The sequence below is a fragment of the Diprion similis genome, chromosome 2 (genome assembly GCF_021155765.1).
Source record: "Diprion similis isolate iyDipSimi1 chromosome 2, iyDipSimi1.1, whole genome shotgun sequence".
Taxonomy (NCBI): domain Eukaryota; kingdom Metazoa; phylum Arthropoda; class Insecta; order Hymenoptera; family Diprionidae; genus Diprion; species Diprion similis.
In genome coordinates, this window is record NC_060106.1 from 8,191,399 (window position 1) to 8,211,843 (window position 20,445).

The window sequence follows — 20,445 nt, forward strand, 5'->3', positions numbered from 1 at the left end:
CAATTCCGTTAGGCGGTTGTGTGACGCAGCAGTTGCCCCACCACAGCCTGCAACCTGTTCAGAGAACAAGGTGGAGGAGTAGATGGAGTAGGAGAAGGTGAGGATGTAAAAAGAAAAGGTAGAAGCTGCTGCTCCGAGGCAACGACCCAGTGACCCTGATCAGCGAGCTGACCAAGACTAAGGAACGTGGAGGACCAATGAAAACCGAGGAAGTCGGTCGTGACTTCACTGAAATCCACTCCCACCCTGGGTTCTAGACTTATGGCGTTCCCCACCTTGGGACCAATGACCCAGTGACCCGTTTTCCGATACCTACTCCAGGACGTCGTCCGGGGCGCCAATGAGAACCAACGACCACTCATACTATCGCAATAACCCCAGCCTATTATGAATTTGTGGGTCTCAGACCCGCCTCCAGATACTGGGGGGATGTGAGTTACCCTTACTTTCACGGTGATAAACGGACACAGGACTGAGAGAAGTGGTAGTGGCGAGAAAACCAGGCTCGCGTCGATTCGCTAAAAAATTGGGACACCGATCCTTCCGGTACTTTCCAACCAATCGCGGGTGTGCTGAGATAACCTAATTAGTTGACCAACCACAAGGCGTGAGTACAAGTTCTTGACTTTTCCGACAGAGGGTGAAGTCGTCAGTACCATCTTGCTTACTTCTGAAGAATCACCGTTTCTCTGGGGAGCTGGCCACATACAAGGTCCAGGACCATAAAATCTCTGGACAGAAGCAAATATGAAAGGAAAAGAATAAAAGGAACTTTTATACAAATCTCTTTATTCTCATATTCAATAAATATATCATAACTTAGAAAATAAATAATATAAATGTAAAAGATGATCAATAGTAATAGAATGTTTTACATCGAATTGTGGCATTGAATTTTTTAACTACAGTGATGGAAGCTACAATCAAGTAACGCAAAAACGTTAGGTTCAAGGCACACCTTGGTAACCCTGATAGCCCTGGAACTGATCGACGTATTCGGGTACCCAGCCTCTGTAGGGCTCGTTTACTTCTTCCTGGGACCTGTGCCAGTGATCGTGATGTATATCATGTGGCTTTATGATACCATAGCTCACCCGCGGGGGTAGTGGCGGAGGCGTAAGGAGAGCTTTGAGGGCTAGAGCACCAGAAATGAGAAGAGCTGCGAGTCCAGTACCCAAGCCCTTAATGCCGACAAGACCGATCAGGGTGATGACGATCGGTAGAACAATCATAGCCTTTAATTTCAAAGCCAGTAGAACGGGGATCAGGATTTTCTTGAGTTTCGAACGTCCTGAAGAAAGTAGGGAAAACAGATATTGTCATAAAATGAAAAAGCGAATAATGATAATTTCGAATCACTATGCATACGGGGTACAATGTATCTGGTGTATCTCGACTAGAAAACCCATAATCTCATCCCCACCATCGCTCTCGGATATCCTGAAACCTACTTTCTTCGAAGCATGCACCAGACCTCCACTCTCTACGGCCAAGGTCAAGTCGCCAGTATTTTCTCTCTGCGTCTCTATCCTCGAGGCAGAGGTAATCGACCTAAAAACCTACCTGGAACGCGCACCTCGCGTCCCTCTACCTGGAGAACGTGGGTAAAGCATGCTTCGCCAAGAGTTTCACCCTCCTTAACTATACCGACGACGATGGTGGGAGCGCATGTGGGTCAACGTGCCGTTACCACGTGTCCGGGAGCGTCGGGGCTTACTTCGGTTTATCTTTCTCCTTTTTCTTCTTTTATGCTCTTTGCCATTTCTATCTAGTATCGATCCCTGATCACATACGCGTATGTCTCTGAGGCGTATGTCTTGGCGTCACGCTGTTTTGGCTACTTCGAACATACTTTGTCGATAAAATAAGAAAATGTGAGTTTGGATATACAGCGTTTACAGAGCAGTAGCCTGAGCCACGTGTTAGAAATCGATCGCAACCCGGTCCTAAGATTTATAGAACATATTTCATGGGACCCGATGTCCCATGATGATGATGAAGAGTAAAAAGAGAAAAGATGTTCTATATCAGCTCGCGACAAATATTAAAAAATTAATATCCTCAATCTTAGCCAACCAGAAAGGAGGATGCGGAAGGACACACTTGTCGGCGAATCGTTTCTCAGGTCGATGGCACACTTACTATTCATTGGACGATGCTTTAGAAAGGTCTAGTATTTAAGAATAAGATTTAAAGGGTTCCTTCTCATTTCGTGCTCGGCAGTCGCGGCCATAACTATGTTCGTCATGATAGAGGGTCCCTTAAACGAACATCCATAACGAGTCTGATATTAATCTATAATTCTATAAGGCGGTAGAATTTATTTAGACGATGATGCACCGATTTTTTTGATACTCCTTTTCATTTTCTCCTCGTCTCCGTCTCTTGCTCCTTCCCTTAGCTTTCTTTAATTGAAGATATAGTAATACATTTAATAGCTCACGCGTAGTTTGAAATTAAGCTACGTGCTAGTGCAAAATTTGTGCTTTCTTTTTTGCTAATTGATTATAAGTTCGAGGGTTGACGCAATTGATACACGTACAATTTCACATGCTAGCCATGCTGGGCTGGTCTATATTTCCTAAAGTTGCCGTATGCTTCAAAGTTTCATTTACTCTACGTCTGTTCTGCAGTCTTCAATGTCAGAAATTTATTTACCTAATTTTTCTATTATATCCAACTTGGACTATTCGGTTAATAGATCCGATTCGACTAATTGTACATTTGAAGCTAATGCAAACTCATACGAGCGTTATTCATACGAAGAAAACTAGGATTCTCTTTGTATACCTAGCTGGTAAATGAAAAATCTTACCCTCTGAAGCACCTTGAGTCAAGCTTCTGAGTTTGAATTGAACGTCTTTTTCCCCAAGAGCTCTTCCGAATAGATCAGCAGACGAACCGTCATTGGGAAAACTAAGATGAATCTTGCGGCTTTGCAGGAATCTGTCTACCCTGCTGAGAAGTGGGTCTGTCTCATCCTGACTGTCTTCAGAATCTTCGACTGGTATTTTTTCCAATGTGATCATATCACCGTAAATACGAATGGTATCTTCGTTATTTAGTTTGTCCATAACTCGGGTCAACTTGTCTTCGGCACATCGCATGTCGTTCTCGCATTCCTTTTTCGGCTCCGCGTTGACGAGGGCAAGGCTTACAGTCAGCAGCGCGATTTTCCACTTCATCTTTGCTTCTGTGATAATTTTCTTTACTTGTTTGTTACTGAATTAGACTAGAAAATGAACCGTTAACGCCGGTGACAATCGATGGTTCTTTTTGACTGTTCTGCCTTGAGGGCAATTTTTTCTTATATATCGAAGCCCGGACAATAGTGGGGCTATGGTGGACTATTTGGCAGACGCTACCGGTAACCGCGGTGTCAAGAATTTTAATTCCTATACGTTCTGCCCTCACCGCGATGCATCACAATGTGTCGGATTTGTAATTGATGCCAAATTAACCACATTTTCTTTTTTGTTGAACAAACGATGCTCGCAAATATTCCATGCAGTTCATACCAGTAACAAGATGGAAACATCTGATCCTTAGGGAGTTCAAAATGTATTCACACTCCGGAGCAAACTCGATGGATCTCCTCTTGACTTATCTTTATTATGCGCATTTTGCTTCTTCAAATGAACCAAGGTGTCGTATTAATGTCTGGTCATTATTCGATCGATAGATAAATAGCGTCATGCAAAGGTGTGAAGACTTTAAAATTGTATCCACTTATCGGTATTACATTTTTGTGACGGAAATTAGTTTTCTGTGACTGTCGTGACATGGTATGCAAAACGTTGGCCCGAATCTGATAGTAGGAGGCTTTCAGAGAGAGCTGTACATATCCGAATTGAATTGCTTATGAGGCAGCTGCTACGAGCTAATTAGCATAAACATATTAGCCGCTACAGATGTACGGCTGTCAATATTGTATATTAACAATACTGCGCTGTGTGGTAGATTAGGAAGCTGACATATGCGCATCTGATAATTTTAATAATTTATTAAATAGTATGTAATTACAAATCGTGCCATAAATAGATATAATATATTATGCTAGCAGTCGAGGGCGTTACCTAAATTTACAATTAAAAATTATATTCGTATATATGTGTCATATAAATATGCATGAAATGACAATGGTATTATGGCCTCTCTGTTACATGGCATGCGTCTAACGTGTGAGAGATGCGGCTGTTCTGTTTTTCCTCCGGTCTTATTGACGCCGTTACATGAATTAACAGTAACATAAATATAATTGTAACAATATTGATAGTAAAAATAATGATAAATTTTAAGGTTTAAATATTAATAATAATACACCTGCTTTCTGTACCAAACTATGTACCGATAGTGATTTCTGAGTTTCGATTTACCCTTCTATCGTTCGTTCGTTCGCTTGTCTGTCATTCCATCCGTCCATCTATTTCAACATGAAAATAGTCGAGCGGTGGTTGATTTTACCCTTGATATAACATTTTTACTCAGCGTCTTCAGGAGCTTGTCCTCTGTAGGCAAGTTGCTGAGCATCATTGGTATCAAAACTTCTATAATAACCCTGAGACTGAGAGGATGAGGGAGCAGACGACCAACTCTGAGAAGCTGGGGCCGAAGCCCAGGCAGCAATTGGCTGGACTCCCTTGCTGAAGATGTTACCAGTCGAACTGCCACTGCCAAAGAGCTTTTGGAAAAGAATGATACCGGCGAGGAGCAGAGCAATTTTACCAACAAACAGGGCCTTCGTCACAAGCAAAGCAAGTCCTCCCAACATGATTGGGATCAAAGCGAAGATCTTCACACCAGCGGCAGCCAGCAGGGGATTGATCGTTTTCTTGGTCTTAGCTCGTGCTGTAAATGAGTGAAAACGCAAGGTTATCATTTCCGTAAAAGAGTCTTTGTGCAAATGATTTATATCTAACAGTGTCGCTGTCAAGTAACTAACCGGTGACGCCATTCTACTGATAAACCTTGACTTTGACTTTAGGTGTGGGTGACGACAAATATTCGAAACTTTCTCACGTATTCAGTGAGATTTCTCCAAGCGTTTCGTATTTACCAATTTCTCAAGGTATTCAAACTCAGGGCGCTGATCTGTTTAATTGTTTGTAACGTTAATTGTGGATATTTTGTGAGATTATGGATTATGCAAGAGCCAGAAAAAGTTTTAACATCTCATTACCGTTACTCCCGTTACGTGAAATGATTCGTGAATCGATTACCACGGTCTGAAATCGTGAAGTTGATAATGGCAATTCTTCATCTTGAAATGAACAGTGATTAATTTACTGTCGCAAAAAGGAGACGTTTCTTTGCGACAATAAAAGAAAATAACCTTCATCACAGTTTACGTCTGACGCTAAGGAAAGTGAAGGCCTCGGAATGATGTGGCCATTGAGTCAAGTGGCAGTGAAAGGCCCACTCGAGACCCGTCTCCACTAACTAGTGCCCATGCCGCGGCATAAGAGGAGTTACACAACGGTGGTAACTCTCTGAGGAATCAGGAAGCTCAAATTCACCTTCTTCGAGGGTACGGGCGATCGATCCTTCGGGCAAGCTCAGCTTTAGACTGTGGCTCTTCAGGAAAGACACTACAGACTCGAACATCATACTAGCCAGCTTGAAAGTCTTGTCGACCACTTCCCGAGGTAGGTTATCCATTAGCTCCGTTTCGGTTTCCAACATCTTGCCGCCTCGCTCCACTGAAACAAGATCGTGAAGTTGGTTGGTTGGATGGTTCGGCTGATTACGGAACAGTTAGAGATAATCGTTCCGCGATTCATTGCTTAAACTTATTGTATTAAAATAAATTATGCATATAAACGATTGACGATTCGTCTCTTAACAGATTTGTGAATTTACTTCTGCTGCAGCCTCTGACATATGTAGTTGAGGTTGAATTTACTTTAGAAGTAAGAGGGTTCTTAATGGATAATGTGAAAACTCACTGGGTACATCTCGCACAAACGTCACGCCATCGACGAGCTGGATGTCACTGGACCTTGCAGCTCTTCCCAAGAAATTGATGCTCTTTACCGCGATGCACGAGAACATATCTTCATGGTTCAGACAATCCAAATTTCCACTGGATCCAGGTGTAGGTACGGCGAACGCGGAAGTGGCCAAGAGCCCAAGAACGATAAGTCTGTTCATGTTTGGTCGATTTTTGATTATTACTCGCGTTACCGGGATAGGTCTGACTGAGGCAGCACTAAACTTTTCACAGTACGTTGAAAATTTTGGAGCAAAATGTGACGCAGCCCTGTGTCGCTTGAATCTTTATAGGTGCGCTCCCCACCATTTTACCGCCTGCTCATCTCGGTGACGATGCCGCCCCTCAAGAAAACTTTCCTCGATAATTTTTTGAACAAACCACTGCCTGCCAAGAATGCGTTTACGCGGTCTTGTAGCCTGGGCGGACCCTATTGATGAGTCAAAGCGAGATTAGACTCCATCTTCCCAATCCAGACCTGGCTCAGCAGAATTTGGGTCAGCTATGGGAGCAGTGCTCTGTGGGTCTCATGGAAAAAATGTTGGAAGTCATGGAAGTCTTGGGGAATGATGTTGTATGTCCAGAATTATTGGTGGATTAGAATGCTATCCTAAGAGTTTATTTTTTTTAGTACATAAGGATGTAAGAAAGAGAATCGCTGGTCAATTTCCTGATATTTTTACATAAAAGGGTGCTGTGGGAATCAGTATGCAGAAATGTATTTATCGTTCCGGAATTCATATCCATTTCTGTCGAACAGTATGCGAAGTTGATGCCTTTGCATTCAGCAACAAATCATATGCATGGATGAGTAAACAAATAGCCACGTATGAAACTCATAAAAATTCAAAAACACATCTCTTGTGATATTTTTTTCATTGTATGTATGTCGACAAACCACACCTACCACTCAGCAGCAGGTAGACGCAAACAATATGCTAGTTTGTAACAGTTTCTACGCGAGTTTATGGGTTTGGAAATTTGCTAAGCAAAGCTACGCAGACGTGTTATAAGAGGTTTTTCTCCGTGCCGTTGGTATACAGGTAATGAGAAAGTCGGCTGTCTTTGTTCTTTGTGGATATGAACCACGATCCAAATATTTGCATACAAGCAACTTTTCCACCTGACAAATACTCAGTACCTACTCGTCGAATCGATTTATAATATAAAAATAATGGTGTATTCGATAATTTCATGCATCAGCGCAATGCTGCTCTAGGCGAGAGCAGCATATAACGTCCGCTCGAAATCATAAGGGTAAGCTGGCCAAGCTTGTCTTGATTGCCTTGACCCAGAGACGACAACCGGTATCTGGTAACGCGTGAACCTTCGAACAGCCACGACTGGTTTTCTTATGTAATCCACGCATATAATGCAGCCGCATTCTAGTATCTAAAAGTAGTTTTTGTCCGCTGTGCATCCTGCGTTGTTCTACATATTGGGTTGTCGGAAAAGTCACTGACAATGCTGTTAAAGATCCTTAAAAATAACGAACTATCGAAACTTTCTTGAACGGAACTCAGTCCACCAGTAGAAAATGCTCGAACGATACGTCACGCGGTGAATTTCGAGATTCATATATTGGCGGATCAAAATTTTCGAACCCGCTCCAAATGAGGATTCATGAAAATGGGTCGGTATTAATTTACCTACGCTTAAAATTCCGTTACCCTATTAGCAATGGTGACAATGGGAGGCATCTCATTGTGTGCCGAAAGATGGTGAGGTGTTTAAATATTTAGTATCGCTTTTGCATTACTTAACGGTAAATTGAACGACAAGAATATATCTGTACCTCTTGGCTGGAACTGGGCCCCAATTCGAGCTGTCTGACACTTTGCGCAAAGAATCGTAAGCGTGATTTTGTTTATATCATAACAAAATCGGTTGGCCGCTCAAAACTCTGCATCCACAGTCAATTAAGATCAATGGAAAGTGTCTTCGAACAAGTTTTTGTTTGTCTGAGAGAAAACGAGATTCTTTATTCAAAAATTACGGTCGCTTAATCAGTGCTAAATGGAGAAATTATTTACGTCACTTTACTGCGCCCCCCAGAACAATGTTATACGATTTTTAAGAATCAATTCGCTCTTTTGAGGAAGTGACGTCACAGGGATCATGTGACATCAACATATTTCTTTGAGGATTGATCACGAATAATGACATAATTACTCCTAGACGTAGGGCCCTCGGTATTCGAATTCCCTGCAGGACGGACCCTGTCGGTAGGTCAATGTCCTGCGGGACTAGGTCGAGGTTAGCCACGTGCAGCCAAGGTTTGAATCTGGTTGCATTTGGACTCACTCTGAACTTCCTCTATTCCCAGTATATGCATAGGTAAAGATCGACAGTAATCTGGTATTTTGAACTAATGAGCACATTTTTGAACGAATTGATTACAAAAGTTTATTGACAAGTTTATCCAGCCATTGCGACTTTTTTTCTTACAATGAAATTAAATGTAATTAAATCAATTAAACCTAGTCAAATAATAAGGTAAAATACTTACAGAATGCTTATTGAATACCTATACAATTTAATCTATCACTTATAGGAGTTTATTATTAAACTACGTGGCGCACAGGTATTGAATTCGCTAATGAAATCAGGTCAGCAGTCCGTTTGCGGAGTCTTCAGGATGTTGAATAAATTCAATACGGAAATGGCAGCTCGCAATTCTGGTGAATGAGTCAAAACGATTACGTTGAAGCCGGACACGAGAGTGATTTCATTAACTCTCGGCGTCCCGTAGAGGAGAAACTTTCTCCCTCGGCATCTGACATAACTCGTAACTTGCGTTCTTTGGAATTTATACGGATATTGTAAAAATATTTTTCACTGGTAGTTCAAGTTTGGTCAAGATCGTTTATATGATTGTTGAATGGAATTTCTAGGCACTTGATTACAGCCTAAAAAGTTCAAGGTGAATACGGTTTCGCTTTTCTATATAAGTGTCTGTTTCTATCCGCGTTGCAGAGAATTCACAACTTTCCTATGACCACTGCCACTCTCGACTTTTGCTACTCAACATTGTGTGATTGAAAACTCAACGAATTGCTATGTGAACTCATCTAAGCAACTCATTAAAGATTTTTATCAATACAGGCTGCGCAATACTATAACATGAAAGACAAGTCAACGTATTAAACCCAAACTAATGAAATAATCAACAACCTAATTAACACTTTTCGTGTATTCTTATTAAAGTATTTGCAATCTTACACTTTCCACAACGAAAATGACATTTTAAACAAAATACTCAAGAAACAGGTTACTAATTATTTTCTGATTAATTCATTTCATTTAACATTGCCTGTCTTAAATGTCAATCACTTCTGTGCAGATTCATGCGTGATAAAATTATTGCTTTTGTGTTCAATCTCGATAATATTTGTAGGGTAAATCGTCATCGTCATCGGGATCAGCTCGTCTGTAATCTTCGTTGCGCCTATACTTGCTCAATGGGACGTTTACAACTTCATAGTTGGCGCTGCCTGATCCGTGAGCAACTTTTTTAAGCCCCACAATCGCTGCAAGGATTAGACTCATCAAACTTAGTATCACCGCCTTTCCGCTCAGTACAGCTAAAGTCTTCAGTGCAATCGGAAGCAGGATTGATTTAATGAGCAAAAAACCGACCACCAAAGGCAAAATGTATTTGCTCAGTTTTGCCTTCTTTTTGCGACCTAGAAAAAAACGAGATAATATTACTTCCGGAAAAATTTAATTCACGATTGTCGGGGTTCATAATCTTTGAATCTATGAATATTTTGAATTCACCGATTGTTTGGATTGGTGCATAAATGTGTAATTCAAGAAAAATTTTCATCATTCGTTTAATTTGCAGTTAATGATTTATAGGACAAAAAATTGTAATTTCAATGTACTGTAAAACAATTTTAGCATGCGTGACTCACTTTTTGAAGTTTTAACACTTTTACACGTGCTGCACGCTATAACTAATTTTCTGAGGAATGTAACAGGGTCAAAATTTTATACGATAGTTAAATAAAAGCACTTTTTAATACTCTTCAGAGCATGGAAAACTTAATCACATGACGGAAACCACTCTCCGGACAAGGATCATTCGATTTTCTTCTCAAATATAAAAATTAAAATGTAGATTTATTGATATACAAATTGATCCATTTTTTTCATGTTTGGTCAATTTGGAATTTCACTTTGTATGGGACATTCTAAGATAAATCTAAATTGATCTTGACAAAAAAGGAAATTAATCAAAATATAACAATTGTTCCTATCCCATTTTCAAACTATGATAAAAATATTTGTTTTGAGCTCTGAATTCGGGAAAAAAATCCAGTAATCTGAAAAAGGTTACTCTCCGTGTTTTCAATTTTATGATTTCTGAACTCACGATACCCCTAAAAAATGGAAGAAAATTTTCAAAAAATTTGTGGTCATATTTTGGCCCCGAACAAAAACCTAAATTCATTCTACATCAAAATCCATGTCCCATGAGTAAGTATTAGTTTTGATCATCAACTGAAATGGGCTTTCTCGAAATGTTCAAACATTGTCATGGCTTTGTCTGTAGCGAAAAATAGCCTTTCAAGTAAAAAATCCGTGGATTACAAAAGTTTTGAATTGCTTTTTTTTGCAGATGACATGAATCAAACTTGGATCCCACACAGAAAATTTTTTTTAATCATATTTGTAAGCACCTTTGTGCAACATGTCGGGATCATATAATTCCACCCTGAAACAGATTCAAAGTAACCATCCTAGGCACAGTAAATCAAACTGTTCCTCACCTTCGACGAGATTATTTTCTGGAAGAAACAATTCGAAAAAACTCATGGCGCGGTCTTCGACCCATCCAGTGATGCCCGGAGATCCATTTTCTTCTATTGCAGTAGCCTCAATTGGAGTCTCTTGACTGATGACTTGAGACAACAGAAACGCGAAGTAGATGCAGCACAGTGATAACATTTTGTTTAGTAATAATTTTTTGCACGAGTGGTGTCCAGTTCAAATATAAAAGAGAATCTGAGCGAAGAAATCGCGAGACGTTCAATATATCGAGCTCAATATGCACAACGAGAGCCTTAAATGTAAGATTTCATCTCCCGAAACTTGTGAATCACTTTTCCTCGCGTGATACATATAAAAAAATCAGCGTCATACCGACGAAGCGAACAACCCTCAAAGAATCTGACAACTGGTTCTATTCCGAGGAAGTAAATAACCTTATATAGACTCAGTGGAAACAGTAAAAAGAGCCTTCAATCATCTGGGAACTGACGCGTGACGATAGTCCGCTTCCTCCAGTTCCTCCGGCTGCCGTTCGCGATTCTTCTTCAAGATCAAGCCTCTTGATTGGCCGTGACATTCTGCATTTGTGTGGTGATTGGCCGATCTAAAACCCGACGTTCGATGCTCACCGTGGGAGAGTTTATCATCCATTAGCGCATTATTTCACACTTGAGTTACTTCACCTGACTATTTCATCCTCGTAATCATCCCGTTTTTTTATTTTCGTCTATTTCGTTATTAATTTTTCTAACTTTATTCATGTGTAAACTGGTCAGCCATGGTATTTTTTTTCTACTTTGCATCTAGGAGAACTTTCCGAAGACAAGGTGTGCAGAAAAAGCAAGTAGTAGGACAGAATTTAAATATTAAAACGAGAATTGATACATTACTCTGGACGAGTCCTTTACGTTCCAGCATAACTCTGGCGTGAAATTGGATTCCGTGACCAAGAGTAGTATCGGTTATGTTAGTTAAGTCAACTGCGATGAAAAAGTAGAATAGTAGTGGCAACCAGTCGGATCGTAAATCCAATTGCAATTCATCGATCTTATTGTAAGCCGTTATTAATTAAAGCAAATGAAAAGTCGACGGTAAAAACAAGTATTTATCACCAAAAAACGGTACACTGAAGAAAAACCGTAATGATGACGTTAAATCTAACAATCGTGACGAATTGTTGGGTCAACCGTAAAGCACGTCCGATTACAGAGAGTCTGAATTTTAAGAATATAACAAAGAGGCGGATTGAAATATTATTATAAAATGTCATTCGTATTATGTAGACGAAGTAAGAGACGTCAGCCAAACTCTAGAACTTGAATAAAATTGCTGCAACATGTGGGTCAGTCGTTTCATACACCAGGAGCTACGGTAATTGGGCGAGGGAGATGATGGACAGAAAAATTATATCGATGTCCAGGTTATTCGTGTCATCATTCCACCTTTCAACGCCGTTGAAATAAGCTCATCTAGTTTTTTCAACGAAATCTAGCTTGATTACATGATTAAAATTCAACTTATTTTTCCGCGTTATACTTTTGTCAGTAGAGATCGTTTCGATGTCGAGCATGAAAATGGAGAGAAGTCCCCCAACCGTGGTGGTAGACCTGAATATGGAAAACGGAGTGTGCGATAAACGAGCAAAAACTTATTAACTATCAATCTATCGGTCGTTCTTTGCCATTGAATTTCGCCCTCCAACTAGAGCAGCCTAGGCAAAATAGCGCAACGCCTGGGTTCTTATTCGTATCTGGTCATTTCTTCGCGAAAAACATTGGGGCAGGAAAAAAAGACTTCCAAAGGACGATACACTGCTTTCTCGAAGATAATGTCACGTCCAGTAGAAGAAGATCATCTTGACGGAGAGAGTCGAGCAGCCATGCACATGCCTTGGAGCTGGCGATTTTCGAAACGGCACAAATCACATCGCGACCGTAACCCAAAATCCACCGCACCATTATTACGTCCAGGTGGACAAGCTGCCACCGTCTATTACGATATCCCGTCCATCGAGATTATGGTTGTTTCTTACGGACGTATACTTTTCGCAATTTTTTTTTTTTTCTCTTTTCACAGGCCGTATATTTTCCCGTCAACTGAAGCGTGCCCGTCTTCCTGTTCCCCTACTAGCACCACACAGCTTCAGGCTGGTTAGTTCGTCAGCGTCCTGCGCTCATTGCGGATCTCCCATATATCATATCATAATCTCTAACGAAACCGATCACCAAACTGGTAAACATGCATTTAAGCTGTTCGTAAGCACTGGTCAGTTCGTCCCTTGCCTTATGTAAATCGAGTTCCGGTGTTTTCAGTTCCCTAACGCGGAAGGCCTCGAAAGATATACTCGGACTTTGACTCGTGTTCTGTCAGTCGAATATGGTCTCGTGGCTGTTACAGATTCTCCGGTTACTTGATTTTGAGTTCGAAGTTTTTCAACTTAAATTATTCTTAGTTCAGTAACGCACAACCAGCGACTGCGTCGGTAGACAAAGGAGCAATGGGATACATCGTGATGAAGTAAGAGCTCAGCTGGAGTTAGCCAGAGACATTTGAAGCTAAAAAATATGAAGATAAGAGTGACCTTGATCTTTTTAATGTGCACCACCTTTGCTGCGAACGCCGATAAGTTTCCAGAGAGAAGAGATTTGGCGAAAAAGTTCGAAACAAAACACCGAGTGTACGAGTATTCAAGAAGCATCAGAGCCGTCACCGTAGATTTCGGTAATACAGATGGCGGTGGTCGAAATGAAGTTACGAAGCATATGCGCCTCTCCTACACCCCAGATGAAGAAGATCTCTCAGACAGTTTGGTGAAAAATTCTATTCACACGGGATCCGAGAGGTCATTGCAGGAGCTGACTACTGCGAGGATGAACTCTAAGCAGCTATCGAATATTCCTGACTTTGGTGACTCGGCCTCGAGCGAGAAAGGTGAATTCAATCGATCGTTCCACTTGATTCATAAATTAATTAAATAATATTTATACCGAAGTAACCAGTTAAGGGTTGTCTTGCAGTTGTGTCGAGGAGAAGAAAGGACAAGATGGAGGATTTCACGATGCCACTCTTAGTGGCTTACAAAATGAAATTTGCTGCACTGATACCAGTACTAATGGGTGGGATGTCACTGCTGGTCTCAACAACAGCTTTGGCTGGGTTCTTCTTCTCACTGTTTGCGGCCGTATTAGGACTCAAAAACGATTAAAAATGCTTTCCAAAGGGGGATAGCTCTAACGAAAAAAATAACTGCATATTTTCAACCTGGAGCACCTTCGATTGTGGAGAGGGAACAATGCATGAAATGATCGATCGTGCAGCTCAGCAAGGACTATATTTTGGCGATAACCCAAATATGCAGGTTTCATTTACGCTTATTTCTCGCGATCTTATGTTAGTTCGATGTACTTGAAATACTATAGATATATCAAGCGCAAAATGTCCGGGTAAACCGGTTTTTCCTTGATCATCATCAAGTTGCTCCAAGATAAGCACTTTATTGCTGCAAGCAAGTGCATTAACCTGAGGTATTATCTGCGAGGTCGAATCGTGTGGCGAAATAACGGGAAAATATTCGAAGCGCCCACAGGTGCACATCATTGTTCAAGAATAAAACAAGTTCAATATTGTTTTAGATGATAAATATCAATATAATTTAATTGGCTTAACATTGGTACATTTGTTTTGTCGCGTTTTACATGCTTCGGTCTGGATTAGGTTATGAATGGATATGGCTTTGATGTATCCAGTTATTATAAATCTCTTATTGGCTAATTAATTTATTTTTCTACAATACACGCTTGTTCTCCGTATTTTACGATTAAACGTGCTTGTAGTTTTGAAACGGTTTGTTTCAGGTAGGTGTTTATTACAGTTAATTAAGATCTTACCTACTTCATCCTACGGTAAATGCTAACATTAAAATTCCTTACGTTCTGTAATAAATAATTTATTATGTTCAACAAAGCTTTAATCTAATTTTCTGCTTCGCCCATCCCGCAAAGATAATACCAGCGACATAAATGCAATGTAGGGAAGTGTGGAATAGTTCTGAGCCAAGGGAATAGCACTTTCAATACTAGCAGTACCGCAATCCTATCAATGTGTATCGGGTATTAAATCTTATATAACCAATGCTTACGTAATTTCTCTTCTTTCCGATAGGCCTGAAAGAAGCAGTGAACGATCGTCGAAATAATATTGAATTGGAAAAAATATGAATAATTATAAATGAGATACTGCGATCTATAAGTAACGTTCATCATTAAAAACTCATCTTTTCATCTATCTAATCTCTCTTTAGTTTTGTTGAAAATTATGCCGCGATATCAGAATTGCCGGATGTTCATCTTTTTCAGGAAGAAGACTGTTCTCTCTATACTCGTAGTTTTCGCCCTTTGCACAATTAATGGGTTTCGCTGATTTGTCCTTTGTAGGCTAAACTGTGAGCGAAACTCTCGTCCGTCTGCTTGAAGCCTTCGGGCACAGGTACAACGGCGTCCAGACCCAGACTCCTCATGCTCCTGTCCCAGCCGCCACCGCCGCCGCCGCCGCCGCCGCTGCTCTGCCAACCCCCACCGTGGTGCATGTCTCCACCTCCACCTCCTTGCTTCTGCTGGAGCAGCTTCTTCAAGGCAATGATGAGGGAAAGGACCAGAGCTATTTTAGCAATTATGAAAGCTTTTCCCGCCAGCAGGAACAGGCCCATCATCCCTAGCGGTACCATGGCGATCATCTTCATGCCCATACCCATCATCATCATGCCCATCATCTTCTTCATTTTACCTCGACCTTCTTCGATGCTTCGTTTGAGGTCAGTGGACGTCATTTTTGGCAAACTGATTTGTACGTCAAAACCGTTCATTAGAGAGGTGACCTTGTTGAACAGGATGGTGTTCAACGTCTCTTCTCTAGAGGATCCGGCTCTGCCAAGAGATTCAAGTTCCTGTTCGGAATAACGCAGTGAATCTGCATGAGCATTTTTGATCAATTCAACGTTATCAGTGATCGGTATATTGCTGTTAATTCTGCCGACTCTATCGAGAAAAGAAATCGCCTTTTTCTTCAAACATGGCGAGAGACCGATGTTCTGCTGCTGGCATTCCTCGTACACGCGAAAGGCGGTCCGATAGCCTTTTTCGATGATATCGTCGTCCGCTGCTCTGGCAAGTCTTGACGATATCGTCAACACCAAAAGAAAACCGAAGGCTTTTGCGAAGATCATTTTTTCTCACCGTATTCAAAGACTATTTCCACAAAATAAAATCACAGTATTCCAATTTAATCGTACCACACTTAAACTAACGATGAAATGCACAATCAGTTATATTTGCTACCAGCAAAACTTGAAATCGTGAAAACTTCGTTGGCACACAGAGCGTTCGGTACCACCTGACCACAGTAGGGATAACTTCGATAACTGACTTTTTATGCACTTGATCAGGCAGAAATTCGTCGTTGAACAAGTATATGTATCCAGTATCCAGATTCGGTACAACGACGAGAACACCAGGACCCTTTACCAAACGGATCGCAACTTCGACTGAATCTAAGCAGACGTTAGGCGAAATATATACTGTCAGATCGACGGAGGGGTGGCATGTATGTCTCTCTGCCTCGAAACCATGCCGAGATAATAGTCTGTTCGCGCTCAGGATGATCGAGCGGCGGTGCGCGGGGATGTGACCCCAAAGGAGAATCTCGGGACCCTCTTGACACAGAGACCCACTGAAGTTAATTCACGTATATGTATGTTGTGCCTACAGCTCCACCATCTAGTAAACACGTAAACAAAAGAAAGCGTGCGATCGACCAGAAGGACGGTAGGTATGTACCTACATGAGTTCGCGTTTTACACCGACCCGCAAATGCGGAGAACAAAATTTTTCAGTGCCTCTTACAATATAACTCCATATGAAAAAACACCTATTCCCACGTGGCGAATGGCCATTTGGGTAAGTAGGAACAATTTCCGGGTCGAGGGGTAAAGAATTGTCATATAACGGATCGACGTATTCGAACGAATAAATGAAACCATCGATCGGTTCCATCGGTTAATACGTATCTATGTATCGCTTTGACTAATGGTTGCATGGCACGTGAGAATTGAAAAAGTTGCGGGGCGAAGATCTTGCCGTATCCAATCGTTATTAGCGATAATTGTCCGCATGCATGGGTGGCATGTCCTCTCCCAATGAGAGGAATTTCTATAGTAGCTTTTGATCGCGGGTTGCCGAATGTTCCGCATATTCAACGAGGTACACGAAAAATCTAAAGTAAAAAAAAATATGACGGATTTCACTTGAAATTTGGGCCATCGCACGCGTATGTATGGGTATTATTAGCAGGGAGCACCAGGGTATGTTAACAAACCCATTACCACAGCAGTTAATATCCTCTGTTCAAAATTAGCCACGGGAGCAAGTACGCGACGATGGAGGCAAATCGTTGCAGCCGTTTCCCACCATCGTTATAAAAGTTAACTGGCGTCGCCACTGTGCAATGCACGCAGTAATTCCAGGCCAGGTCAGGAACATATTTGCGGAAGGTCACATGTGCCATTATTACACGCCTTCGGCGGGAAAGGCACCGGATTCTGAGGGCAACGGAATCTTTTGACACCCGTTGCAATTCGACGGCACAGATCTGCGGACGTAGATGCGCCTTCTAATGCATTCTGCTGCATCAGCGCTGCAGGCACTGCGATCCGAGTGATGAAAATTTGACCAAAGATCCGAACACTGCCCGCCTCCAAATGGACAACAATTTCCCAGTCGAATATTTAGCTCGTACTACCTTCAAGGGATATATTATGGCCTGGCTTGACTGAGGATCGACTTAGTTCATTGGTCAATAGCATGTCTGCATACTATAGACGGAAGACTGCGAAGCTCGAGGGAAGCACTGCCTACCACTCGAGATTGAAATCTTTAACCTAGAAAAATTAAGATCTAATGTACCGTGCTCGATTATCGTATAAAGCGTGTTCATCGTGTCGAATGAGCTGATCTTGTTGTAAAACCGATATGCTCTAGTTTGATTGATTATGAATCATTCATATCCCTGACTTAAAAATCATCCCGAAAAGTCTCTTTCCTCAATTCCATATTGTGATAGATGATGCTCTTCGACGCTTGGGAAATACAAATATTTGCGTTGTAGTCCGAGTGGTCAAAGCAGAAAACGCTTCCGTGTGACTCGAGTGTCGTTGACCAGATGACATCCAATCGAGGCTACAGCACCATCTCTAATGCTCTCAAACGACACCAGTATTCCAGTCACAAGATGAACGCACTCCTACTTGTACGACGCGGCAAAATCTTCATTCCCACTCTTCGTTTACGAGATGAACATAGCTATGTATGAACGCGGAACTATGTCAAGTAGCTTTTAGCTTTGTATATCTATCTACATATAAAGATTCTTATATCTAATGTACATTGTACATGGATATAACAATAAGTAGTTGACAATTTCAGAGACGAAGTCTCTGCCGTACTTGCTTAGTGGGTGTTCTGATGAACGTTTCCATTTTGATATGCGATGTAGGAATCTTATAATTCAGAAAGGAAAGAATTCTAATCACGATCCAGTAACTTATCTCAATGTCACGCGAAACAGGTCTGATTTTCTAGCGTTCTTGCAGTTTGCTGAAGTAACATACAGTCCTGACTGTCTGTTTAGTACGTATCAATTATGCAATGAGCGATATTTGCACACGAAATGAGAATAACTTGAGTGAACAATATAGTAGATCAAACTGTTGGAAGATATTGTAAGTACATGTGGTAAGCATAAAAAATGAACTTAAAGTTACTTGATCTCATGTCAGAAGATGTAAAATGTACAGACAATCCTTTTCCAAAAAGATAATAATATAATTTTAATTCCAACACCTCATTACGGAACCTAGCTTCAAATATTTTTACAAAAAAAGAACTACATGAGTATGTTGAAAATAAAAAGGAAAGGTAAACCAGTTTTGTTAAAAATATTCCGCGATGCTTAGAATCTTCTAAAACCTGTGTAGCTTCTTTTCCTCTCATGTTACAGTTGAATGCATTACTCAGAAGATATGAATATGCTTGCTGAATGAAATGGAAATTACTCTGCGGTACAAGTGAAACGCATAATTCATATTTACAATCTTGAGTCTTGAATCCCATCAATGCTGCAATTATGAAAAAGATGAACGAAGAAAGAACAAAAGCGTATTTGCCGATGTATGGAAAGTGAAGAAAGTAGTCCAAATGAACCACGAAGTCAGTCGCTATTAAACCTTCAGCCAGAATTCAGCCTTCTATCCTGCAAAGTTCGATGCTGTATACTTATACGTATATATATACCGTAATAAGACAACTTCTTCTCATTGTCAGTGCATGGCAGAGTTCAACTGGTGGAAGCGAGTGGGGGTCAGGATAGGATGTGGAGGCGGCCCAGTGGCACACAAAAGGAGAAGGTGAAGCTGGCAGATGCTTCAGATCTCGAGATAATTGACATTTTTTGACCCTCTTCTCCACTTTGATCTTACTATATGAAGTCGCGCATGGTAAATACCGTAAGAATTCCTTCAATAGTATTTCAATAGTGAAATATAAAATCATTATAATATAATGTATATTAGGGTGGTCCTTAAAAAGCTTAGTTTTGAATTTTGACCAGCACACCTCCCAAATCCGCTATACATAATTAGGAAATAATTTCTCAACTTTTTCACATTCTTATCTCAACTCTAATCCGTGACCCAAAGAGGGTGGATTTCCCCCCATTCAACACCTTCAGGGGCAAATCAAGTCCATCGTACGGAATTAGATGAAATTTTGTATACAGGAGTTTTTTGGGCTGTGAATTGCGAATCTAAACTCAAAATTTGGAAATTCAAAGTGGCGGATCTAGCATGGTGGACCAAATCTCTAAAAGTCGATTGATGTTACCATATTGGATCCACCATTTTGAATTTTGAATTCAAATTCGTAATCTGCGATCCAAAAACCCCCTGAAATCCAGAATAGTTCGAATGGATTGAAAAACAACATCACGTCATGCATGTCCGTTCTGTTTTAGGTTTGACAGAGCTATTAGGTTCTAAATAGTTCAACTGAATTTACACTTACACACAGACCTGAGATAAGTTGAACGAATAATGCAGAATTTCTCACAATGATGCTCTTTTCACGAAGAGAAACGATGAAGAAGAAAACAGCGACCAATCAGGAAGGATTATACCGTTATCGAGGTTACGTGCCTGCCGTCGGTAGTCGTAGGTCATCAATGAGTCTCTGGTACCGCGCTTAATTCATGATCTTGCATGAATGATTAGGAAAATCAGTAATTGCCTTCAGAAATTACAAATTGGAACGTAAGTCATATTATATTCAGTGTATTTGAAACAGATTACAATCATAATGTGTGATTCATTCGCTGGATGCAAATATTGTTTGCGATCCAGCGAAATTAGGTTCACTAATCAATTTTCAATTCAATTTCTAACTACGTATTTTCATTCTACTGGGGAAGACACTGTGAGTAATCTAGAAACGTGAAAAAAAATATAGAAGATTCATTCGTATAATATTGCATTGAATAACATGCATTTGAATCGAATAAATGGAACACTCGTATCAGCAGATTTTTTTTTATTCGTATAATTAGTGTGAGTCCGGAAACTTAGATTAAAATCGTGT

At 40.7% G+C, this 20,445-nt stretch overlaps 5 protein-coding genes across 6 annotated transcripts; 1 reads left to right on the forward strand and 4 right to left on the reverse strand.

Annotated features, from left to right (window-relative positions):
- Positions 1–799: 799 nt before the first annotated feature.
- Positions 800–3,276, reverse strand: LOC124416129. The gene is made up of 2 exons (XM_046897021.1): positions 2,816–3,276; positions 800–1,291 (listed from the first exon to the last, which is right to left on the reverse strand). Exons 1-2 carry the CDS (start codon positions 3,183–3,185, stop codon positions 948–950), a joined length of 714 nt encoding a protein of 237 aa, XP_046752977.1. The 5' UTR covers positions 3,186–3,276; the 3' UTR covers positions 800–947.
- A 1,155-nt stretch (positions 3,277–4,431) lies between these two features.
- LOC124412546 lies at positions 4,432–6,235 on the reverse strand. 2 transcript variants are annotated; one of them, XM_046892519.1, is made up of 3 exons: positions 5,946–6,235; positions 5,517–5,699; positions 4,432–4,848 (listed from the first exon to the last, which is right to left on the reverse strand). In XM_046892519.1, the coding sequence occupies exons 1-3, from the start codon at positions 6,148–6,150 to the stop codon at positions 4,481–4,483; spliced, it is 756 nt and encodes a 251-aa protein (XP_046748475.1). In that variant the 5' UTR covers positions 6,151–6,235; the 3' UTR covers positions 4,432–4,480. The 2 variants fall into 2 exon arrangements, with proteins under 2 accessions (XP_046748475.1, XP_046748467.1); XM_046892511.1 differs by having other exon boundaries at positions 5,517–5,717.
- Positions 6,236–8,063: 1,828 nt separating this feature from the next.
- LOC124413106 lies at positions 8,064–11,072 on the reverse strand. Its single transcript, XM_046893476.1, has 2 exons — positions 10,765–11,072; positions 8,064–9,675 (listed from the first exon to the last, which is right to left on the reverse strand). The coding sequence occupies exons 1-2, from the start codon at positions 10,940–10,942 to the stop codon at positions 9,365–9,367; spliced, it is 489 nt and encodes a 162-aa protein (XP_046749432.1). The 5' UTR covers positions 10,943–11,072; the 3' UTR covers positions 8,064–9,364.
- A 1,882-nt stretch (positions 11,073–12,954) lies between these two features.
- Positions 12,955–14,656, forward strand: LOC124416045. Its single transcript, XM_046896877.1, has 2 exons — positions 12,955–13,696; positions 13,770–14,656. Exons 1-2 carry the CDS (start codon positions 13,330–13,332, stop codon positions 13,991–13,993), a joined length of 591 nt encoding a protein of 196 aa, XP_046752833.1. The 5' UTR covers positions 12,955–13,329; the 3' UTR covers positions 13,994–14,656.
- Positions 14,657–15,162: 506 nt separating this feature from the next.
- LOC124416044 lies at positions 15,163–16,298 on the reverse strand. The gene has a single exon (XM_046896876.1). The coding sequence runs from the start codon at positions 15,984–15,986 to the stop codon at positions 15,168–15,170; it is 819 nt and encodes a 272-aa protein (XP_046752832.1). The 5' UTR covers positions 15,987–16,298; the 3' UTR covers positions 15,163–15,167.
- Positions 16,299–20,445: the final 4,147 nt, after the last annotated feature.